Source organism: Cynocephalus volans, chromosome 9, assembly GCF_027409185.1.
Source record: "Cynocephalus volans isolate mCynVol1 chromosome 9, mCynVol1.pri, whole genome shotgun sequence".
In the NCBI taxonomy this organism is placed as follows: Eukaryota; Metazoa; Chordata; class Mammalia; order Dermoptera; family Cynocephalidae; genus Cynocephalus; species Cynocephalus volans.
The window spans coordinates 103,747,083-103,773,766 of NC_084468.1; the positions used below are offsets into that span (position 1 = coordinate 103,747,083).

The 26,684-nt window shown below is 38.0% G+C and overlaps 1 protein-coding gene across 1 annotated transcript in view; it reads right to left on the reverse strand.

The window, feature by feature from the left end:
* PRSS12 (serine protease 12) overlaps window positions 1–25,724 on the reverse strand; it is a 78,009-nt gene extending 52,285 nt beyond the window's left edge. The window contains exons 1-4 of the mRNA XM_063108610.1: window positions 25,223–25,724; window positions 12,079–12,217; window positions 9,385–9,558; window positions 5,444–5,599 (exon numbers count right to left, since the gene is read on the reverse strand). Of these exons, the coding sequence (XP_062964680.1) occupies window positions 5,444–5,599; window positions 9,385–9,558; window positions 12,079–12,217; window positions 25,223–25,724 (971 nt within the window). The remainder of the gene's footprint in view (window positions 1–5,443; window positions 5,600–9,384; window positions 9,559–12,078; window positions 12,218–25,222) is intronic.
* Between the last annotated feature and the right edge of the window lie 960 nt (window positions 25,725–26,684).

The following is a 26,684-nucleotide window of genomic DNA, read 5'->3' on the forward strand; positions in this document are numbered from 1 at the left end:
AATACTTACTTGTACACTGTATTACAAATATGTTAGTGATTATGTGACACAGGTTCTGGGGAAAAGCAAAAGGCCTCATTAATTGCTTCTGAATTTTGTCCTTTCCTTAAGGGAGAACACAGGATGAGAGAGCAGAAGCTCTGAATAACAACTCTGGGGAATGTTATTTATGCTAAAATCCACTCTGAAAACACCATCTGGGTGTTTAATTTTTTTCCTTACACATTCGGTGTTTTCCACTGTTTACAAATATTATTTTAATGATCACAAGAAGGTTTTAATTAAAATAAACTAATCAGAAAAAAACTAATAGGATAAACTTGAGAACAAAAGAAAAAAATAACAAGGCAAGTATGACATAATACAAACTAGATTTTCTAGCAAATTTTTGAGTTTATTAAAATTAAGGTAATAATTATACAGACATTCCTTCAGCCAGTCACTAGTATTTCTTGGTGCTTTGGACTGTGTTGGCTTTGAGGGGAATACCAAAGAAACTGATGACTGTGCTCTTAAAGAGATTTTACAGAACTAGGGAAAGCAAAAATAAAATTCATGAGCTGTTTGTCAAAGTGAGTGAGTTTGATAAAGCTATGTATTATCTGTCCTTCCTTTATGGAAATTATTTCCACACCTGTCCTGGCAATACATCTGTGATAAAAGTCCTAGTGTTGCCTACTTTCCTACCCTCTGACCACAGAATAAAACTGTGAAGTAGGGATGCTCTGATACAGTACATTGTTATTATTTTCTGTGTAAAGCTGTTTGATCTACATAACAACAATCCCCAATGAACACTTAACTGAATTGATTCTATGTCTGATCCTTACTAAAAACATTTTTAAACTTATTTAGCTAATCAGATTGTATTAACATAAAGTTTTTGCTTCCCCCCCCCCCAGAGAGAAACGCCAAATAAATAGCACCATCTGACTAACTCAATCCCCAGACTTGGTTACTACTTTGAGATAGACACAGAATAAAGTCAGACTATTCTATTGTGAAAGATAACCATTTATCAGGTTATTAAAGACTGGTTCTGTAACCACAAAATCTGTTTGTGCCACTTGTAACCTATGGATGAAAAAACTCAATTTTAATCATCAGAATCCTAGATTTCTCTCTGAAAAACTATCTCCTTCATCTCCACTAATATTTGATGTGTATGGAATGCTTACTATATGCCAGGCACTGGTCTAACAGCTTTATATGTATTAACTCATTTAATCCTTCCTACGAATCCATGATATTATTGTCTGCGATTTACAGATAAGGAAACTGAGGCTCAGAAGTAAAATAATTTTCTCAATACTATACCACTACAAGATGGTAAAGTCTGCCTGATTACAAAGCAAACTCTGAAACACTTGGCTATCTTACAGCCTCCAGGAACATTTTCAACTGATAGCCTATGGCACCTCAAACACAGCCCAAGACATGTTCTTTATCATTTTCTTCTCTCTTTTTTTTATTTTTATTTTTATTTTGTTCTCTGTTCTTTGTTTGTTTTCTTTCTTTCTTTTTTTTTTTTTTCCTGGTGGCTGGCCAGGGAACTGAACCTTTGACCTATCATTTTCTTCTTAAAATTAACTTTCTCTTTTGACTTCCCTATTTCTTTCAGCCCTATATTTATTCTTAACATCTGGCCATTTTACAAATAGTGTAACATAAAGAAATAATCCTAAATTGGGAGCCATAAATTCCAAGATTCTGACTCCCATCAACAGTGTGACTTCAGGGGCATGCTTAATTAATTCTTAGTGGGCCTAACATCTTCATGTGTTAAAGAAGGTCCTTTTCCTGCTCAATAACTCCATGTACCATACTGTCTTTATCATAAAGTTTGTAAAATATTTTTTAATTTAATAAACAATAAAATAAAAGAGCAAAAAAAGTTTTTTAAAAAGCAATTAATACCAAAAGAATTTTCATTCTGACTATTCAATGACTGATTCTATATAATAATTTTAGATTTTAAAAAACCTAAGGGGAAAAAGTGTCCGCAATTTTTAAATTCCTATGTATATTATTGCACATCCACACAACAAAGTGTGATGCCACACTTTTAAGCTATTCTATTGAGAGTTTTGAAAGTCATGGGGAAATGCGTTTAATATTAAGTACATAAAATGTAACTCTAATCAAAATGTCCTCATCTGAAACTTCACTGGGCCCATATGCATTCTCAAGTTATCTAATTTTCTAACATCTGGCTGTCTCCTTTCCTGCTCCTTGACTTTCTCCAAGTTCTCAGTTAATCAAATTTCAGTACCTTAAGTACAGTAATTCCTTTTGTATTTAGGAAGCTTGGCATCTACCAAAATATACAGACATCATTAAAAGATTAGAGTCAACAAAGAGCATCTCACAAAGAAACTGTAACCAACACTCTAGGGAGGTATGATGTAGTTTCCCTCTGGGAATTCAACACAGAAAATAAGACTGAGATGAAATTTGCTTAAAATTGAATCATAAATTGAGACAAGCAACAACCATGCTGTCTGCTATCAACCATGTGCCATTAAAAAACTACTTTATCTGAAAGTACTTAGGCTTTAAATGAGCAAAACAAATTACAGAGGAAGAATTGCAGAATGTTGCTTTAAAGCAAACTAAGAACTATAAAATCAAGTGAAAGAAAAGCAAAGAAAAATGTCAGTTTAGAGCACCACAGTACTCATGATTAAAACAAATCTCTACGAAACTGGATTGCTAATTACTACAAAGGCTTGTGGAGGATCTTTGCTGCCTTGCATATTTGGAGACATTTTTCCTTTTAATCACTTTTCCAAGCATGTATCCCCCCATACAAAATATAGCAACGAGCTAATGCTTGAGAAAGAGGTTAACATTTTACTTAACCCTGAGTGTATTCAACATTAATATAGTCCTTGTAATTCTATCTGTACATTATTTCTGTGTAATAGACTATCGCTGACAATGTGGCCTTTGTTTAAGAAATGTTTACATAATTGAAAAAATCTTTGTCTCTCAAGAAAAAACTCTACAACATGAATTTTTAGAATGACTTTGATGAATGTAAATGTAATTAATATTTAGCGCATCGTTTAAATTTCCTATGTATTTTTAAGCAACAAAAGTTTGCCTTTTACCCACAGAAATATCAATAATAAACAATGCCTTGTATCTTAAACTTAGGATAATCCATATTGCAACTGGCATTATTAAATGTGCTATTAATATACTCTTAATGTTCTTAATATTTTTGGCAAAGAATAGGTTTCTTAGTAACTAACATGATAATCAGTAAGCACACCACTAAAGACATAACCGATAACCTGGTGAATACAAATGTATACACATTAGAATGTTTTAAAAATATAAAATTCATAGACATGGCTAACTAAATAGAAGTTCTGGATAGAGGAATAGTGTTTGATGATCTCACCACCAAATGCTCAGTTTACTTTGAATGTTTAATAACATCTTTTAAATATAACAGTCCCTGTTTAGACTGACCTTGATAGCCAGTGTATATTGTTTACTTACTATGTGTGCTAATTGCTTTGTAGATACAAAACCCTATAAATTAGGAAATATGTTATACATGAGAAATCTGTGACTGAGAAATGTTCTGTAACTTTTCTCAACTCCAAAAGTAGTATGCAAATTGAGGTTGTTCCTAGTCCAAGAGTGTGCTCATTATCTTATGTTATGCTGATTCCAACAGCAACACCTGGAAACTATGAGACAATTGGTCTTGAAATTGATCACTAGTCAGAGTACTTAGAAAAATCTAGTCTCAAAAATGTAATGATTAATTACAGTTTTCTCAAAAAGAACTGACTGGCCCTATTCCTGACTCACCCAAAGAAAATCATCATACCAGTAAACCACACAGGTATTACCACAATGCTTGTTCCTGTCCCACACACACACTGTGAATTAGCCATTAGATCCCAGGATCAGTTATAGGGGGGAAATATAACTCTACAGAGAAAGACCAGGCTGATGCTACCCTTAACCCAGTGCTCAATTTTAGCCTCAGCAGTGGAGTAAACCACAACTGTTCTGTGACTCTTGATGAGATGCAAGAGAAGAACACATCACCTACAATGACATCTAGCCAAAATGTTTGTTTTGATCTCATCAACCCTTGGGGCCTAACCTTCAATTTCAGGAATTATAAGAACCAGAGAAGTAAACTAAGTGACATCAGCTGAAAGAAGTAAGACAAATTGAGAAGATGGAACATTCTCCAGAACAATTGGCCTGATCTCTGCAACAAGTCAGTGTTGTGGGGAAAAAAAAAAAAAGACTGTTCTAGATTAACAGAGACTTAAGGGGCATAACACCCAGATGCTTTGCATGGTCCTGAACTTAATTCTCTTTAGGCAAACCATCTGTCAAGGACATCGGGGGACAATTGTGAAAATTTGAATATGATAGGGTATTACACAATATCAAGAATGATTGCCAATTATATTAGTTGTCATCATGATAAATTGGCAATGTAGGGCAATGTTCTAATTTTAAGAGATGCATACTGAAGTATTTAGAGATAAAATGTTAAGATGTTTATATTTAAAATACTTCAATATAAAACAAAGTTTTGAAAAAGAGAAGGGCCAATTATAAAAACAATTGCAAAAAATTGAGTATTAATGGTTCAAATTTCAAAAATCATGCCCCAGCGCCAAAGATTATGGTTAATTGGACAAAATGATACATGGACAGAGAAGCTTTAATCTCAAGAGGCCTCTCCATCACCACCTCCCACCAAAGTGCTAAATGAAATATTTATAAAATTTTAAGTAAAATATTACTTTTAAAATATTCCCTAATATAATTTTAGAAAAACTTTTAGGCTTGTTATACCAATGTTCAGAATCACTAAAGAGAGGGATTAGAAGATCCAAAATTATAACATAATATTCCAGAATCTTCACAACCGAGGCAAAATGGAATGTTGATTTTCATACTGCTGTTTTGATTGCACAGGCTTCACTTCCATACCCTACATGGGAATTATTTCCTTTGCACATTCATAAACATCCTTTGTTCTAAGCACATACCTAACAAATAAGGAAGCCAAGTTCAAAAGTTTAGACAATATTTGGGGGAAGGGAGTTAAATTTCAGTTACAGGCTAACAACTTTAGTGTTTCATCATATGACTTTGATTAAGTTGTTGTAGTGGGCAGCGCTGGTCATTACCTGGAAGTTATGTAAAGGCACTAGTGAAACTAGTAAAAGTTTAGATCTTAGTGATATAAAAATCAATCTAATTCAGAAACAAGCAGGTTAGACTCCAGAGTATACATAGTGCTCTTTAGGGAGTCTGCAGCCTAGTACAAAGATCAAAAGGTGGCTTTTTCTATTTATTCCAGGAAATATGCAATTTAAACAGTACCTGCCTTTGGGTTTGGAAATAATAGATCCAAAAATTTAAACAGAACAAAACAGGAATAGTAAAAACTAACCTGAGGCCCAGCTGCCTGCAGATCACTTCTGCATCTGCATCATCCCATTGGTCATCACAGATGGTCCCCCACTGGCCAGCATGATAGAGCTCCACTCGACCTTCATGTGCACTGCTCCCACCAGCAAGGCGAATGACAGGGAACGCTGGGCCGTGCAATGGGAAATACAAAACAAGCTAAACATACATATTTACACTGATGAACAGGATAAGGTATATTCTATTTTTTTTTTTTTTGCCATTTTCAATAATTAAATAATATTTATTAAACCACGCCAGTGATATGGACATATGGGTGCATATCTAATATACATCGTGGTAATCTTGAGCAACTGAAACACTTCAAATTGAATTGCATTCATACAAATAGCTCTTAATAGGAAATAGTCTAAATTCACTTTTCCTAACAACCTCACAAGCCAGAAAAGACACAACCAAAAGGTGCAGATTATTGGAAACACATTTACTTTTTATGGTATTATGGCGGTGATACTGAATTTTTATTTACAGTAACTTGAGCATTACCAACATGTAATTATTAAGAATGGCATTTATATCTGTAACATACTTGTTTTCAGTATGGATTTTTATATTTGTAGAAATCAAGTCAAAGTTAACATCAAACTCATAACAATTTGGTGTACATCACAGCCAGTACCTCCAAAATACGATATTGAAAATTCATCTGGGCATGAATCAGTTCATATTCATTTCTTCTGTTAAGAACCATCAAAAGTGGTTACATTCCCATAGTCTACATTGCCATGATCTAGCCCTTGGCAGTCTCTGAACTTCCCTGCCTCCACTCCTGGTTTCATTCACTAGGCTATAGCTACGATGCCCTCTTTCTTCTGTGCCCAAACAGTCCATGTTGGTTCCCACCTCAGTCTTTGCATTTGCTGTTCCTTCCGCTTGGAATAATATCCCGTAGATCTTCACATGTTAGTCTTCCTCTCATTCACTTCTCAACTCTGAAATGTCCCTCCTTCAGGAGGCCTGCCCTGGTTGTCCCAGCTAAAACAGCACCCTACGGCGCTCCCTACCACATTGCCTAATTTTGTCTTCCTTGGAATATTTACTTTTACCTAAATTTGTCATTGATTTATTGTTTACATGTCATTTGTGTCTCTCCTCTCAGCTAGAATGAGAACAGAGATACTGCCTTCCCTTTTCACCTGTGTATTTCAGGGACCTAGTAGGTCAAAGGCATGAAATAAATACCTATTGACCTACTGACTTGGCAAGTGATGCTAAAAACCTAGAAAGGCTAACCCAAACAAGGAAAAATAATTCGCAACATCCGTTCATTCAATTCTGTTTGACAAACAGATATTAGACATCCACAGTGTGCGAGGTGTTGCTATCAGTGCTGCAGGGCATTCAAAGAGCACTAGACAAACCCTGCTCTCAAGAAGTTTATCACCTAAGGACATGTATAAAACGAGTAAAGATAAAAAATTATCAAGAAAATCCTGCAGTGGTTCTAAAGCAAGGGAGGTTACTCACAGTTAGGGGTAGTTAGGAAATCTCTTGTGAACAAGCTGGTTTCTGAAGAGGGCCAAGGTGGATGGATGAGATTTTGAAGTCAGATATGGAGGAAGTGTGTACAGGCAAAATGAACAGTGTGAACAGAAGCACAAAGTTGAGTGAGTTTGGGAAACAGAAGGCAGTCTAATTTTCCTGAATAAAGGAGGTAACATGGTAAAAGTGAACAGGATGAGGCGCTACTAGGAAGTTTACCTTTTGCCAAACACTAGTCACTTATCCACAGGAAATATGCTTCTAATTCTCCACATGGTAAGTGGCTGTCAGTAAATGGCATTTGGATATTCACATTTATATTCAAACATCATACTTGAGTTTTGCAGCATAGATTCAGATTAGTGAATATTTGCATACATTCGCATTCTGATATTTGTAATATATTTATATAAGTTAACTAGCCCTTATAATTTGTAAAAGGATAAAGATAGGTTATAGTATACATGGTTGATGATGGCAATAAACTTATAATGTTTATCAGTTATCATGTTTATTTATAATGTGTATTTTTCCTTTAAAAAGCTTGAATATACTGAAAAAAATATATATGTTTCTTAAATTAATACATTTTCCCCTGTGTGGTAAGTGGGAGAAAAGCAAAAAATGAAATCTGTTAAGAGGAAATGTGAAATAACCTAGAACCTAGAACCTTTATGGCACACTACTTTCCGTTTCTTATGTCACATTTTATTTTAAATACATGTTTTTTGTTTGTTTGTTTTTTGTTTTCTGGTTGGATAAGTAATTGTTAAAATATAGACAATATAGAAAAGCACAAGGACATAACTTAGTTAACTTCCTATCCTCCCAACAAACACATAAAATCACTTGAAAGAAAATTCAGTAAAGTAGTTGACTCATTTAACTTACAAATACATAAAATTCCCCACATTTTCATCTAGAGTGCTGCTATTGCCTATATCTAGTACTCACAGATCATCTTCTACTTTGTAAGTATTGGAAAAACTACAAGTACTGGATGACAAGACACTAAATGTAATTTCCAAACTAAAAGAATTAAAGGTCCATCATCATGTGTTAAGGTAGACTCAGTGTTCACTGACTTCAGCTACGTGATCTCATGTTCTCATTTAATTTACCATAAGAGAATCTTTTTTCATTCTCACTTCTACTTTATCACAACCTCCTGCATTTCATCTATGTTTATAAATGACCTTAAATTATCTTTGCAACAAGAATATAAACAGATTAGAGAGGATGGAATTTTAAGAAGTAAATAGATATCCTGAAAGAAAAATAATTACTGTTTTCAAAATGTTACCTCACTACCTGAAAAATGTTAAATGTTTTATCAGTCAGATTGAACATAGAGTAAAATCAATAATCTACAAAAAGCAGTCCATTATCAGACCCAATTAACATCATCCCTGAAATAGCATTGTGTAAACATGGACTTGACTAAAATAGCATTAGCCAAAGGTAAAGAGTCAAAAGAAGAAAAGAGAAAACTTACAAGACCTCAATTTTAAACAAGATTTAACATGTACCTCTCCCACCCAAAAAAGGATTGCAGCTCTTAGAGCACACACCTGTGCCATATCCTTCCACTGATTTTTCCAGTCAATTCTATACTGGCTCTCTGTGTGTTTTGTGGTGGGATCTTTGTTATTCCACCCCTGATACTTCTACTCAAACAGAAACCACTGCCCTGGACTGGCTGCTAGCATTTCAAGTCCTGGAACATCTGGTCAAAAAGGGATACTGTGAGAATATGGTAGCTTCAGGTTGTGGTCATGCATTAAAATACACTGTGGTCCCCAAAAAGCCCCTCCACCATCTTAAAAAGCAACTGTTCCCTCCTCTACTTATGTTCATATGAACATATGCATATCTGTGTACTTGAGCCATACTGCTAATCACCACATACTTTGTATGCAGAGTTTGGAAGAGACCCTTATCCAAGCTAACAATCCATTTTTAGTGAATGTGCTATCTACAACCCAAGGGAGAACATTGATATCATGATTATATTCCATTATATGACGTAAAAATATTTTTTGTAGTTGCTGTATTTTATATTTGGTTTCAAGATGATTTTCCATTATCAAAATAAGTGTTTCATATATGGTATATTATACAGTACATATTACACTATATTACATATATAATATATAACGTTTCTGTAAACAAATTATATAAAATAGAAAATATATTAAAAATGAGATAGTATTTGAAAATCAAATAGAATTCAAATTGTTAGATGCACTCATATCGAAGACTATTTCATTAGACTGTAGAATATGATGGATGACTCAGGCTTATTTCTATATTTACACTTTTTCAGGAAATGATTTATCTAAGATACTTTTATCATCTGGAATCATGTTTAAAACACCATGAAAGTAAAACAAGAGAATTTCTTTTTTTTTTTTACCATGGGAAAAGCTACATGTGACAGCAGCTACCATCTTCTGAGGACACGCTCCACCCTGCCAGATGTCTTTTTCACAAAGCAGTATATTTTCTTCATCTCCTTGGCAACGGACATTGCTCCAATAAATGGGAATAAGGCCCAATCCAGAAAACGGAGTTTGTTTTGCTGTTCCTTTTCCTCTGGAAGTACAATGATCGATGTTAGGTTTATCAAATATGGGTGGAATTTTTTATCAAAGCATTTGGATTTTAGCCAGTGGAAGAAATCAGTAAAGATGGATACGGAAGAAAAGAACAAAAAAAGAAAAACACACTGACTTACACAAGTTTCAAGGAAATCAAAACATCAAATCAGAACTTTTTATCAATCTTGAATAACTATTTGCATGTGCCTTACCATCTATGACTGATTTACAAGAAAATGGGCAAATACTGCAGGCATAAAAAGGCAGTCTGGGTAGCTTTGTGCAAGAAGGATGTCACGAGGCCTAGTGAAGATTGGATTCTGGTCCGGACTCAGCTTAAAGTCACTCTAAGCTGTAAGTCTCTCCAAGGCTTTGCATTCGAGTGTGTCAAAAGAAGAGTTTGCAAGGGCTGACCCTGTGGCTCACTCGGGAGAGTGCGACACTGGGAGCGCCGCGGTTCGGATCCTATATGGGGATGGCTGGTGAGCTCACTGGCTGAGCACGGTGCGGACGACACCACGCCAAATATTGTGATCCCCTTACCGGTCACAAAAAAAAGGAAAAGAGTTTGCACATTTGAAGATTCTTTCTGACTCTGATATTCTAGGCTAACATTTTCCAAATGATTATTATTATGACTACATCCAAACACAATAATATCAAGAGAGGAAACCCATTTATAATTTTTAAAACCTTATATATAGTATTTGCTAGCAAGACTTTGAAACCAATTAATAAAATAATAACACGTAGCTGGTCTCTACTTTTAGCTTATCTAATCCACGTATTTTGTGTGTACAAATTTATATTAAATTTTTAAAAGATTACATAGTTGTCTGGTTAACATGATAATCTCTACAAATGTCTCCATGCTACAGCTTCCATCAACCAAACAGTAAAAATTTGGGGTATATCTAAACTATGAATGTGTCTTCACAGCAATAAAGCTACTTTGATCTGCTTTTATTATGCAATTCTTTTTGTCAAAACATGAACTACTAAGAGATGATATAAGCAATTGGATAGGCTTATGTGAAGTTTATGGTTGCAGAATAATAGTTTACATTCTTTCATCAATCAAAGGACTAGTAAGTTACATTATAGTTCACATCTTTACTATAGTGTTCCTGTTTTCTTTAATGTCTCATAGGAAATTTTATTCTTTTCTGATTTCAGGGTTAATAAAAATACATGTAGGTATTTATATAAAGGAAGACTCTGACACCAGCTCACAAATTTGTTACTTCTCCTGACCCTCAAAGAAAAAGCATCAAATGATATTCTTTGCAACCTGCCTATCTGCTAATGACTTTTTGCCACATTAAATATTCATTGATAAAATCAGTAATTAATGTTTCCAAGCACCATAACACTTAATAGTCTTTGGCCTTACCCTTTCTTTCATCCTGATTTATACCAACTCTCACTTCAAAAATAGTAATTAATTAATTTTAATTCAATACATTAAACCTATTTGCTGCTCTAATAGCATAAAAAGTCTGAGCCAAACTTAAGCCTGTAAGGTTTCCCTTTACTAAATACTCATTCCTCTCCTTCCCAGTGGGAAGACAGTAGGAATCTGGCAAATTAAAGTTCTACATCATTTATAAACCGTATTAGACATTACCACCACTCATTCTTAATTCAAAATATTTGTAAATTGCAAACCTTTTTTTCTAGTCTTTTTAGATCTGCATTTTTCATAACAAGGAACTTTTCATGCTTTCTAAAGATATCTAGTAATAAAGGCCAAAAAAAACATATTGCATGTGCACTTAGAAAAAAATATATGAGACAAAAACAGAACCTTTTGTTCCAAAATTGTGCCTTCTGCTACTGATGAAACCCTGTGGTACAAGGCATAAAGATGCTGGGACTGGTGGAAGTCACTGTAGGCTGACCTGTTTTAAAGACAGTGGCTCCCTAGGGTTATGGAGGAGCCTGTTCCCAGGCGGGCACCTCCTCAGGATGGCCCAACATGACCACGGCCAATGGAAACTGCCATCTCTCACAGGACCTCCTCAGCACTGACACCTAAAACCTGAGACATGACTCCTTACCCAACAGATAAGAGCACAAGTAAGCACTGTCCCATTCACACAAACAAAAATGGAATTTGTGGGTGGCTAAACATAGAAAGTCAAAAGCAAATGACAGCAACCTAGGGTCGCAAGGACAACTAAGAATTTATAACCTTAGAATCAGATTACTTGCTTCCTAGGCCTAAGCAATTATTTTGTTAAAGACAAAGACCAACAGATACTTTTAACTTTTGTCCTCTTAACATTTGCCCAATTTCTCGTTCAGTAGGAGTAATAATATGTGAGGTACATTTGTATGTGAGAGAATTCATTCCCTCCATTGGACCCCTTTCTTTATAGGTCTTTTGTGAAAAGTGAGAATGAGGAAAGTGACAGGAAGGAAGGAAAATTTAATCTTTTCATAGCAATGAAGGGTGCCCAGCATTATTCTCAGACATTAGCAGACTGATTTGGTCAGGAATGGGCGAACTCACCCCAGCTGCAGCTGGCGACAAATGACTGAAGCATCAGAATCATCCCAGTGGCTGCTACAGACTGTGCCCCAGCCTCTACTTGCATACACTTCCACTGTGCCTTCAAACTCATTTTTGCCACCACGAAGTCGTATGGACCCTAAAGTGGAAAAGAATCCCGAAATCTTTTAATAGCAAATAATCATTTCAATGTACTAAGCCAGTCATGGGTCAACATGAATTTTACCCTTAGGTGGTGAGAGCCAGTCAGAATGATTTAGCCTCCACTGCACACAGCGTGTGCTTCTTTCTTTTCTTTTCTTTTCTCTTATTAATATTTCTTTTTACATTCTAGGATGTTGTTGCAGAGCAGTTGAGAGGGAGGGGGAGAGGGCAAAGGGGAAGGAAACATGGTAGAAGAAGGAGGAAGGAGGAGGGGCGGGATTGAGGCCCGTGGCACCCCCCATATTCCAACAGGGAAGACGGGAGGGGGGGCTTCCAGTAGTGGCTTGGTCATTGCCAAGCTGGATGCAGGTGTCAGGGGTGTGTGGCAAAAGCCCTCACCTCCCACCTCCCCAGCTTGGGAACCCAGGGCCCTTCTTGCTGCAGCTTGGTGGTCATCAGTGGGCTGGCTGCTCATGTTGGGGGGATGTGACTGAGGTCCTTGGTGCCCCATTGACCTGGCTCAAGAGAGCCCAGGACATTTCCTGTGGCAGCTCAGTGGTAATCACTGAGCTGGTTGTGGGTGTGGGGAGGTTGTGGCCAAGGCCTGAGGTCCCCACTACCCCAGCTCTGGAGAGTCTGGGGTGCTTCCTGAAGTGGCTCAATGGTCATTGCTGAGCTGGTTGCTCATGTTGAGGGCCGTGACTGAGGCTGTCAGCCCCCCCACCACACTGGCTCAGAAGAGCCCAGTGCACTTCCTGCAGCAGCTCAGTGGTCATTGCTGGGCTGGTTGCTCATGTTGTGGGGGCATAACCAAGTCCCTCAGCCTTCCACCACCCTTGCTCGGGAGAGCCTAGGGCACTTTCTGCAGTGGCTCGGTGGTCGTCACTGCAGTGGTTACGTTTGTTGGGGGGTGTGGCCGAGGCCCAAGGCCCCCACTCTTGAGACTGGTTGCAGGTGTTGGGGGGGCATTGCTGAGGCCCCAGCCCACCCCCTTTCTGGCTTGGTAGCCCAGGGGACTTCCAGTCCTTCTAGGTGTTATAGGTGTTCTTTGGTGAAATGAGACCTTTACTAGTTAATATCAAACTTTGTCTTTGGTTGTGGATACTTGTTTTTTCTTTTAGTTCTGTGTTGGATTATTTGCTGTTCCCACCACTTTAACTCTATGCTGGAACTAATTTTTTGTCCTTTGCTTACTTCTAAAATGGGGGAACTTCCTGTGGGGACCAGCACTTGAGCTCTGTGATTGAGCTAAATTGCTGCTTTGCTGCTGATTCCCTAGGGAAGGCATTTTGTGCAGCTCAGGTTTTAATGGTTGACTTTATAGGTACTTCCAGTTCTAGTGAAATCTGGTGCACCTGGGTTGTGTAGAAACACTGGTCTGGGCCTGAATCTTTTCATCAAACTGCACCCCATGCAATTCAATATTCCTAAACAGTCTCCTCTGAGTGGTCCTACACTGATTGGGGGGCAGAACAGCTGTCTTTGCTGTGAGCCAGTGTTCCCCCAGTGGTCCTGTCTCCCCCATCACCCATGCTCTGAAAACTTCCCATGGGACAGGCCATGCTCTGGTCTGTTACGATGACTCACTGGCCCTTTTATTCAGTTGTGCTCCTTGGTCCTATGTGGGTCCATGGGAACCCTATTAGTGGTCTTGCTGGCCCAGGAGCCACCAAGGCCTTCTTTCCCCCTGCCACCTCCAAGCAACTTCATCCAAAAGGCACAGCTGTGACTTTTTGCCAGCTCCTGCTCCATGTGTTCAGCAGCTCCAGCTTGGAAACAAGCCAAGATTCGAAACAGTCGAAGGGTTTTTTCTTTCTCTCTTTATGGCTTCTCCCACCTTCATGCACTCCATAGGTCTCTCCTCCTCTTCCTCTGAGCTCTAGTGGCCCTGGCTTGGCTGTCGTTGCTTTTTTATAGTTGTAAATTGGTTGATTTGTGGGAGAGAGTGACACTGGGGACCATCTACTGTGCTATCTTGACCAGAAGCCATGTGCTTCTTTCTTTAAATGAGGATTTAGCATGCTCATATTAATGTACTAATATCAATGCTAATTATAGTTCCTTTTTTATCTAGGCAAATGGAGAGTCCAATTATAATTTTAAAAGGAGAAAAGTAGAAGAGTATGACTAATATCAGATCTTGTATCCCAAGTATTTGATTACGTCACATACAAAGTTCTTATCATTTATGTATTACCTTCCATCCTCACATGACGTATTAATAAGAAACACAGAAACAAAATTAAATGTTCTGCTTATAAATTAGATGTAATAAACTGTGTTATACCTTCCTTTTATTTAATTTGTTCAGCCACTAAAGAAGAATAAAGTTCTTTTTCCCCCTTTAACTTCAGGCAGTAATCATAAAAATTTTAAAGATCATGTCCATAATTTCAAAAAGATGTTAGTTTTGAAAATATTGCCTAATGTTAATCTTAGAAAAATAGCTGTGAGGTAGAGTGGTTTGTCATAATTGAATGCCCTGGAAATTCACCTCCTCTTACATACCACCCTCACTTAGCTATCCTGAAGTCCACAATTTGAGTCATTCTTTTCAGTCTTTAAAAGAGACAAAATGAGAGTTGGCCTGTGGCTCACTTGGGTGAGCGTGGTGCTGACAACACCAAGTCAAGGGTTAAGATCCCCTTACCGGTCATCTTAAAAAAAAAGAAAAAGACAAAATGTAAATTCAAGCAGCACTGGGAAAGATAACATTTAAAGTCTTATCACTTAAATGTGGATCAAGGCCCTACACTCCTCTTCTCATCAGCAATTGGGAACTGGGAAGCAGCAATTGGGACACTTAAGCAGAAATAGAATCAAACTCAGACGACTTAGGAATTTCATAAAATTCTGTTAAAAAAATCACATAATATAGCTTTTATTTTATAGGTAAAGAAATTAAGTCCTACAAAAAAATTCTGGCAAAATTTGAATATTTCAAAGTTACAGCTTTATAATAATTTTTGAAAAATATTAGATTCACAAATTATCCCTTCATTTCATTTATACTGGCTTAATCATCCATCACTATTATTTTACAGATCATCATCCTTAAAAAATGTAAGCACTTAAGAAAAACATTGTATTTCTCATAACAGAACCAATCTCATTTAACTCAAACAAAAGGCAATCATAAGTGGGAGCAAACATTGTTCTGCCAAATCTTGATATTCAGGAGAGAACATGAATATGACAGATCATCTAAAAATCATTCATACATTCTAAACTTCTTTAATTCATACTAACTAAGAGGAAATCCTGTCTAACTCTGGAAAGTGTGAACTACAGAACATTTTTAAACAAATATGTCTAAAGGGTCCAATTGAACTTTAATAGTTTTTAAAATCATAAAACCTCTTCTGCAGAGACCCTCATAATATTATGCATATCACAAATGCCAGCAGTTTATTTCAATCAAAGAATTCATTTGTCGACCTCAAGCAAACATTATATGAAATGATATTTAAATTAATCTATTATCTTTTTATTAATCCCCCACACCACCATCAAATTACTCATATCAAAAGTATTGGAAGAAAGTTCTAGAAATGAAAACAAACTAGAATTCTACACATGCATGTTAAATAATCATACTAAGATTTAAAAGAGTGCCTAAATAAAAAAGCTATCAAGAAGAAATGATGTCCACAGATCATCTAAATGAGTGCAGCACTCAGAGATGAGAATAGGAAAATACTGAATAAAGAATAATTACGACCATAACATTACAGTGGCCATGACAGAGCTGGTTTTCAGGTCAACTATCAGCTATACCATCATTTCTCACAAGGGCCAAACATGCTGTGACAGCCTGGATTCATTTAGCTGTATCTGCTATATGGTAAAAAATATGGAATGCTCATCCAATTTTACTTTAACAAATGAATACAAATATTTGCAATTCTGAAAAGTCAATTTGCATGTCAATGACTAATGAATTCTCTGTCAGATTCTGCTCCCAGGATCACCAGCACCAATATACACACCTTCCAGCAGAGACCCTCCACATAGTTTATCCTTTCCTGAGGGCCATAAAAATTTCTGAAGTCCTCTGAGGAAACCATCTACCTTGGACTCGCGATGAGTATTTCTTAATGGTATATAACTCTATGAAATTCTCGATTCTTCTAATAATTATTTGAAATACCTTTTTTTAAATCATCAGAATAATAATATGCTCTAAAATAGTAAAAATTTGAACATGCAATTTATACTGTCTTAAGACAGATAGTAGTTTTCATTTGTTTTCAGTTTTATTTTGTTCTTGCTGCATTTATTCTCTTAGAATGGTTAAGGGGGTCAAGATGTTAAAAACTGCAACTCATTACCCTCAATGTATGGATGACGAAGCTATGAACTAAAGCACCTGAGCAGTTGCAGAGCCATGACCAACTATCCCCAGATTCCTGCTCTTGCTATTATCCACCTGCCTCCAAACCTAAGCAAAGACCCTGCAATACAACAAGCATCTTTTAAAACTTCAGGTATTACTTTATGCATTATAACATGTTGGTATTCACTATTCTAATTGAAATATTGCAACTTATCTACCAAATGTTACATGGGAATAAACTAGCGAGGCAGAAGCATAAGACAGCCTGAGGAGTTTCTGAACACTGCAAAACAGGACAGAAGTGGCTTTCTGGTGATACTACATTAGAGGCTGATCCTCCAATGGAGGCTGATTTGTCCCATGGGCTATACAAATTTGTAGGAGGACTATGTATGTGTGTGTGCATGTGTGTGTATATGTTTGCATATATTTATAGGTACACAATTACAAGATGGAGAAAGAAATAAACTTAGCTCTATTTAAAAAGAGGATAAAACAGTAAAGAAGTACACATAGATCAAAGCCAGGTAAACTAATTTTTATTGCAATACCTACTAACTATAAAGTTCATTGCATAAACTGTAGACCAAATTATTTGGTAAATATTGTTCAATTGTCACAATCTTCTCTTATCAAGAATTGATCCCTCCTTCTTCCCTCACACTCTGCTACTCCATCCAAGCATTCTGCAGTGCTCCTTATAGTCACAGCTCACGTCTCTGGACCACACCCCACTGGATCTAGGGATGCACTGTCTTAAAGTCTCTCAAGTGCGAATTTGATGGAAACTATTCTATTTCAAATATTCCATGTTAAAATTTAGTTAATAATAATTTAAAATTTAAAGTCTCAAAGACAGGTTTTAGGTCAGCCATATTAGGCATTTCAAATCTATAGATCAACCCATTAATGGAAGAAAGTCTGGAACTGTAACAGTATGCATGATGCTAAGCCACAGAGAGGAGCCCCCAGAGTTCATGAAATGAACTGCTACCCCCAGAAAGTCAACTGTCTGCTGGTATTACAACTACTTGAAGGCAAAATATTCCAATGTGCAACAGTGTTCAGAATTCCACATCTTAATTCCTTGCCAAAAATGATTAATTTACTGTCATTTTAGTTTACAATTCTCCTTCTGTGTAGATATATCTTCAGCTTTATAAAAGAAAGGGAACATAAAAGAATTGTGTTACAGAAATTTCCTTTATGGACAACCTTGCTAGAAAACAGAAATTCTCAAAACTGAGGGACATTCAAGACGGTTCTCTTCAAACATTTTATCAGTCTCAGTCAACACAAGGTAAACTAGAGAAAAACAACTGACTGGGATTAAAATTCCCTTCACACATCTCATTGGTTTTTCAGCTTTCAGGCTGCTATTATGGGTTGAATTGTGTCCCCCAAAAAGATGCTGAAGTGCTATGAATATTATCTTATTTGATGAATATGATCTTATTTGGAAACAGGGTCCTTGGCAGATGATCAAGTTAAGATGAGGTCATTAAATTGTGTCCTAACCCAATGTGACTGTGTTCTTATGCAGAGGGGAAATTTGGACACAGAGACACACAGAGAGGGAGAACTCCACACGAATATAGAAGCTGTACGCTCACAAGCCAAGAAATACCAGAAGCTAGGAGAGAGCCTTGGAACAGATCCTTCCCTAGTGCCTTCAAAGGGAGCTTGACTCAGTCAATACCTTGATCTTGCACTTCTAGCCTCCAGAACTGTGAGACAGTAAATTTCTGTTGCTTAAGCCTCACAGTTTGTGGTGCCCATTACGGCAACCCTAGTGAAGTAATAGAGCCGTTACAGTATTACCTCTCCTTGGACAGCTAGAAAAATCTTTCCCATACTCCACACTTGAAGGAGGCCTAAAAGAAATATTAGAAAAGGACCCAAATGGATTGGTCAGTTATTTTCATTCTACAAATTCAGCTCCTTCCAAAATAAAGCAAATAAAAAGATATGACTATTTAATTAACTAATTAAAATGTACTTATGAAATAGCATCCACTCATTTGAAAAGAAAGACAATATAGCAAAAAACAAAGACCAATCCCAGTAATGTTTTCTGAGAAGAATTAGTAATAAATATTTTTTAAATCTTTTAAAATCAGTTTGACAAAAAAAAGTAAGCAAAATTCATATTAGCACACAAATCCTTTTTCATTTATTATTGAACTCCACAGATGCACAGAAAATTAATTTTAGTCATTTCTATAGTTCTGGGTGGAATAGAAAGAATGCATGTGGGCAACATCAAGCTTTTGTTCAGATCCTAGACAAACAGCTTTCTTAAAGCTGTGAGTGACACAGAAATTTCAGTTTATGGACTATTCTAAAGATTAGAAAAAAACCTATCACATGTTGGATGGTTTAGTACACATATTTGACACTGAATTAAATATAATGCTATGTCTTATACCAAATGCAACACTGGAAAAATATATTAAATGATCATATCCTATCCTAATTATGAAATACAAGGGTACTTCGTAAAGTTGATGGAAAGATTCATATTATCTTGTAATCCTATTTTTCCACAAACTTTTTGGGGTACCCTTGTATATAAAAAAAATTGCAGTATGTGAAAACAACTGAATTGAGGGGCTATCAGTTGAATTTTTAAAGTACAGTAGGAGATGCCAGATTAATTTTGATGTTATTTTCTTTCTACGTCCTATTTGACAGTACTAAGATATATTATTATATATATTTACTCATAACTTAAACCTGTGTTATCATTCTGAAGTTGTAGGTTTTTATTCAAGTCACCCCAGATCAAAATGAAATCCAATAATCTTTTAACATACACAGCATTCCCCTGAACTAAGATCCTACCGAACTGTATTTGCCTCCATTAGTTCACATCTATAATTCATATTAATTGTTCATTTATTATTTATGTAAATACCGTTAATGCTGAGAAAAAAATCTGAGTTGGTCTAGTTCAAAATGAGAAAGCATCCTCTGAATAAGCAATTCTACCCATTTACATTATGCCTATTAGAAATTTATTAATCTTATAAATTATTCCTTGGTTTAAAACATTATACAATATCACATGAAAGACGATGCCTCTATCCATGATTAAGTTATGGTATACTAACAATATATGACCATAACCATCAGAGAAAATTTCACAAATTGTGTGTACCTGGACCATCTGCACATAATAGTACAGGTATTTACCTAGTGCAAACTCAATGTTTAATGAATGAATGAAATCTATCCATGCCCTGTTAGAAGAATCAGCATTCTACTCTTTGTGCCTTCTCTGGGGATCTTAATAAAAAGTATTTAGGCTGAGTGTTCATGTGTGGCTTATAGAGGGAAAAATCTCATTACTGTAGTGCTTTGGATACAATAAGTTTTTTATTAATATTGTACTGATTTGCAGGAAGGAGGAGGAGGGGGAAAAGAAGATATTACCCTGGAAAAGTAAGATGCTAAAGAGGCAAAAATAAATTTCCTGATTTTCTAATAACAAAAGGTCAACCATATAGAATACAGTCTAAATCAATTGTTCATACAGTGCACAACCAAATGCCTGTTTATCATGCAGACTAAAGACAGAGGTTTCAGAGGACTGCTTTCTTTATAAGTTAATTCAGACAATAAAAAAAAAAAAGCTTAAAATTAGAATTAAATCACACTTACCTAATAACTGAGCTAACTTCAGTATTTTCAACAATTATTCATTTCAGAAATAAATTTGTGAATAATATTTGCCTGGAAATAGCATCTTAAAACAAGAAAATATGTTTTATCAACCAAACCAGAGTCTAAATGTTATTAATCTAGATATGGATTTAAAAATAGATGTAGCATTTGATGTACTTTTTAAGTTACTTATTGACATTCCTTAATTGCATTGTTTCCTAATATATTTGGGACAAACCCCAACCATATTCCTTAGCAGACCCTGTTGGTCCACCTGAACAACTACCTGTCTTCCTCCTTGCTAGCAGAACTCCTACATAATTCAGATGTTAATGCTGATTAATCTAGACAATCATGGCAATTGTATGTTTCTCTCCAGAGAGTGCCAGAAAGGAACATGTAATCCCATCTTAGTCAATGAAATGTGGGAGAAAGTCTGTGGGAAAATTCCAGGAAGGCTTCCTTGCTTTTTCAAAGGCACATACCTGAAGAGAGGCCCTCTATCTCAAGTGAAGCCTGGAATGAGCACCAGCCTAAGGATGAAGGCGACTTTTAGAGGGTAAAGGCACAGCTGTACCATGGTGAAGTCTGTCCATTAGACGGACTTCTTGTAATATGAACAGTAAATCTCCCTGTTGTTCTAGTCATTCTGAATTGGATTTTCTATTCTTTGCCATCAAAACCATCCTATTTGATCCAAGCCACATCTATACCCAAATTTGGAATTATCATTGGTTTTCTCTTCGAAATGATCCACAGGTATCTTTATTTTCACAGCCTTAATGTATATAAATTTCATATCCATCTTTCCCCTTTAACATTATCATAATCACTTTTCCATTATATATATATTTACAATTATTACTTTAGTATCTATCTGCATAATATCCAACAAATGAAGGTATCTGTGAGTAGTACCTTATTGCTGGATATTTCGGTGTGTCCTCACAGTTATAAACAAAATTCTTTTCACAAAGCCTACCTTAACACACAAACACACAAGACAGTGATCACATAAGTATGTATATCCCAGACAATAGCTCATAAAAGGCAATAGTAATTGGATATCTTATTTTCTTCTAAAAAACAAACAAAAAAAACTTCATACTAGTTAAAAGTCAGATAATGCTCCAAATCTAAGTATTTTATGTCTGCCTTAGCCTGAAAAGAAGATTGAGCTCAATATTTAAAATCCAGCCAGGAAATGTATCAAATCTGATATTGTTAATAAATGTTTTTCAACACCTGCTACATACAATCAAGATGCAGCATTAAAAAAAGGAAGGACAGCTTTCAGCTAACTTTTTAACTAACATTCACTTTAAAAACAGATGGACTTCAGAGAGTACCACCTGTAGACAATAGTATTCGGCTCACATGTCTGCTATTTCTATTCAAATCAAGAGATTTGGAGTGGGTTGGTGCAAATAAACAGATTAGCGAGACATGACAAAAAGCCAGATCTATGCATCATTCTCTTTCCTAAAATCTCAATTATTAGAGCTTTATCATTTATTCTACATGTTTCATTCATCAGCCACTTATGGCTGAGTTCCACTTGGCTACTTGTAAAAAAGAGGAGTGAGTTCTTAGGACAGCATCAAGCAAGTTGCCCTATCTGCCATGCCAACCAGAGAATGGGAAAGTGATTACCCCTCCTAGTCAGAAGCACTGACTAACTGTTGAGGTCAGTTACTTGTTAATTCTTCCTGTAGAAATGTTTAAATAACCTGGCCCACATTCAGTTAATAATCATATTCTGGTGAACTAGGTTGTTATTATCCCACACTCGTCAAAGAAAAACCCATGGTGCCATTTTCTAAAACCCAACAAAAAATTACCGTCAGCATGCCTTATGCCTGCTCCTAAGCCTGACAGGGTTAAGGCACACAACGGTGGGCTCGGTTGGTCTATATCATTACTCACAACTGCACATTCCAGGTGGATTCCGATGCCCTCCCACGGGTTTTCCCTGACTGGGACAGAGCATTTTCAGCATCCAAATCACCTTGACTGCTCATTAGAAATACACATTCCATTCCTGACCCAGATCTGAAAATTACTCAGGGCCTCTGAGGCTAGAGGCCAGGAATCTGAATTTTAACAAGTCCCTAGGAGATTCTAATGCTTATTATAAGAACTAACTCCCTGGGATGATGCAGGGTATTCCAATCCCCAGAGTGATTCTTTGTTACTGATTTGCAAGTTTCATAAAACCAGGCCCAGGCATCACCTTTCCTGCTCTGTGACATTTGAGCCACTGGAACGTCCACACCCTCCCATGGCTCACCTGAGATCCCCACCCTTCCCCTTCAACTTGGGTTCAACCAACCCTCTACTGTGGAGGCACCAACTTCCTCATTTCTCCTGATGCAACTAGGTATGTGACTGGCCAACAGTTTATTTGTTAAAGGAGGGATCTCATTACTATAAATTGTTCTTTTCTTTTGCCCTGTTTTTTGTAAAGGAAAAAATAGTAACTGGAGATTTTTAAAGCATAAGAGACTGGAAATCAAGTACATAGGGCCAGACATAATTCCCTTTCTCTCTTCCTTTTAAACTAGTGTATAAGCTACAAAATGAAGATTACCAGACAGCACAAATACTTCAACATGTATAAAAACTACAGCAAAATGAGTTGTGAAGTGAAAATGTACATATCTAACCCTATTTTCTCCTGCACTCCTGGTAATATGCCTTATGGTATTTTCATCCGTGTAATGTAAGAACTCCCTTATAAGATGGCTATGAGAATGAAATCAGAAAAGGTACATCAAATGCTTAGTCCAGCATCCAGCGCAGAGTAAATGCTCAATAAGTCCTAGCTGTTATTATCAGGCTCTAAAAGAGTTAAGAGCTTTGCATAGCTATTGGCAGAGCCAAAACAGACACCAATGTTTTCTAAAGCTTAATTCAGTATTATTTTCACCACTCCATGATACTTTTGTTCACACCCCTAGATGAAATGTAGGACCAAGAAAGCCATAAGGGCAGAATATGCTGGTCGTCTCAAAGGTATGGGTTATGCCTTCCCAGACCTGGAAGAATGAACGATAGAATGGGAAGCTTTGGGTATCAAGACTGAGTCTGTGAAAGTGATTCAATTATTACATAGCCAACAGCTTTCCTATTTTTTGTGGTGATGGAGAGGGCATTTATTTCCCATCTTGGGTGGTTTCTTTTGTTTCTCGTGTTCAATCACTTTACAACAAGAAGTACATATTACTATGTGGTGTTTGGAGTTTTGTCTGATGAGAGTTAGCTATGAACATAAACGCAATGAAAACATTTAAATTTCTATTCAACTAAAGAGGATGGGGTGGTAGGGAATCCAAGGACAAACTATTCTCGTCACTTGGAACATAAAGCTGAAAGAGTTACATTTCACAAAGAGAGCAACAGATCACAATAATTTTTTTTTTAATTTTTGAATATGTATTTATATATCTTTAAGAAGTTGTGTATTATTTCCCACACATTTATTCCCTAATAATTATTTACCCTTATCTATTTATAACACTAAGACTAATAAGAAGATGGAAAAAACTGTCAACGTTTGCTAAACATGAGATTTTACTACAAATAGTCTCTCACAGCAAATAATGAGACAATGCTAGGGCTCTTTGCTTGATATCAGCTCAAATTTTTTATAGCGACATTGGCATTCTGTCCATGAAACCCGAGTCTAGCGATGACTTCATTCTCTAAGATGAAGGATAATTGATTTTAACCTTCTATCACTTTCCTTTAACTTAAAGCATTAATGCAATTGAAGGCACAGATAAATAAAACTTCTGTAGGAAAAGAATGACATAGTGAAAGCTAACCTCCAAATTACCTCCAAAAGGTACAAAGCACAACATGTTTCAGGATCTCAGTTCATGAAATCCCTGCACCACAGCTTGGATGCAAATCTGCCAAAAAAAATTTTTTTTTCGAAGGGATATTCAAATTTCGAAGGACGTAAGGTTTTTCTTCCCCAGTTGTTAAAGAGGAAAAAAAAAAACAACAAAAAACCTATATTAAGCAAAGCCCCAGCAATTAAAAATGAAGCACTTATTCAAAGGCAGATTATTCATTTACATTAAATTTATTAATGTGATGTTTTTATTACCACAAACCTAGAACATCTTACCAACTTTATCTCGGGATGTTACCAACTAATCCTGATTTTCCACAAATAACATATAAAGCTAAATAATGTCATTCTTGAAAACTGCACTTGACTGTACCAAGTTTCTTTTTCACTAGTATAGTTAATATTCCTATCTCTTTTCCCTTTCTTTTTCTTCACTCACTGATGGTATTTACCACACTGTGCCCCAGAATGTGAACATCATTGTATTTTGGCCCAAGAATTTTGGCATAGTTTTTCAAACAGAAGTCAGTGGTGGGATTAAGGCAAATATTTTATCACATTTTTCCAAATGGGGTCTATAGGAAGGAGTGAAGGTTATTGGTTGTCACATTTGATAACAAAACAAATACTTAGCAACTTTTATCTCCTCTTTTTCTTCTCCTCTTTACGTACGTAAATATGGTAACACCCTCAAAGCAAGGTGATCTAGAGAACACACATCCACTCAACGCGCCACACACACACACACACACACACACACACACACACACACACACACACACACACACACACACACACACACACACACACACACACACACACACACACACACACACACACACACACACACACACACACACACACACGCCAGCCAGAAGACAGATCATATCCAGGAACCCAGAGCTCAGCACCTTGCATAGTAACTGTCATCCCTGACAATCTTCACACACAAAGCACACCCTGCTTACCTAAACTTAGGGTAGCAAAATATACTTATCTGCTAACCGTGCTGCTCACCATTACACCCCACAACGCGATCTCGCAGCCTCATACCTTCTCATTCTCTCTAAGAGACATCTAAGAGCCAGGCTGGCTCGGTGCCAGTCCCGAGTTGCCGTCGCTGCTCCGAGGCCACTCACCATGTCTGCAGTCGCAGTAGCCCCAGTCCACTCTGCCGTGGGCGTTCCCATAGAAGCACCAGGGTCTGCCAGCGCCGTCGGGGCGTCGGCAAAAGTTGTGGCGCTGCCCTCGCAGCTGAGCCCAGCCCGCCGGGGGCGACCGCTCCAGGAAGGGTGGCACTTCTGCCCAGCGCAGACATGGGGCGCCGAAGTCCGTCACGTTGACCCACGGCTCGCCGGCGGGGCAGCCCCCGGGGTGCGGCCGGGGGGTGTGCCCAGCCTGGAGGGCGTGCAGGCGCTGGGCAGGGAGCGCCCGCGGGGCGATCCGGGAGCGCGGGACAGAAGGTGACGGAGGCGTCCTCTGCTGCCGAGACTGGATGGGAAGGTAATAAGGGTACTGGGGACCCGGAGGGAGCGAATGGCGTTGGCGGTGGTGAAGGGGATAACTGAGGACCGGATCATTGCTGAGCACTTCGGGGAACGCCCCTAAAATCAGAGCCACGACGAAGCGGGCGAGCGTCATGGTGCCAGCGCTGCGGGGTTTGGTCCATGCTCCCCGGCTCCTCAGGTTCTGAAGGGGAGGAGAGGAGGGGGCGGGGGCGGGGCTGCCGCGTCCTTCGAATCCCCCAGCTCCCTCCCGCCCCCGGTGAGCGGACCGCCTTCCCCTCCCCACCTCGCCTCCAGCCTCGGGTGCCCCGCCGCGCCTCTGCTCCTGCCCCCAGGGGAGGTCGCGGGCAGCGAGATCTTCAGCTCGGCGGACACCCGGCCAGCACAGAGCACCTGGAAAGAGTAGACGCAGACCGGCCCGGAGTGGTGGGGCCTGAGCCCCAGGTAGCGGGCAAAGGCACGAGCCCGGGAACTCTGCCCCCTGGCTGTGGGCGCCGGGCGCGCAGTCAAGCCGCGAGTCGGTCCTCCGCTCGGCCTCTGTCCGGCTCCCGGCTGTCAGCCCGCCAGGCAGGGCCAGCTGCGGGACTGCCGCGACCTCGCTGCGCCTGAGCCAAGCCCGAGGGTGCCAATGCGGGGGACGGTCTTGGCTGCCTCTTGCCGACAGGCAACACCACCACTGCCCGGCGTCTGGCAGCTCCCAAGTCTGGCACCAGTCCCGACAGCCGTCTCTCCTCCACCCCGTCCCATGTCCTGTTTTCTCGGTTTTGAAATACTTAGAAAAGTGTGGAGGGATTTAGATGCAACTCTCCCTTGACAGCTCTCAAGATAAAAGTTATCAAAGGCAACGAGGAATGTTAAGTCATTTACTGAACGGTGAGCTCTTCAAGGACGAGACCACATTTTATTCAGCTTGATGTCTCCGTGCTTAACATCGTGCCCCAATAAACATTTGCTGAAATTAAATTCCTGAACCGACCCAGGGAAGGAAGCTTGAGCCTTTCTACTTCCTGCCTCCCACTTTCCACCCGGTGCCCTGGACAACACCAGTTGTTTAGTTATTATTGGGATTCGGTGAGGCCCTCTTAATACCAAATTT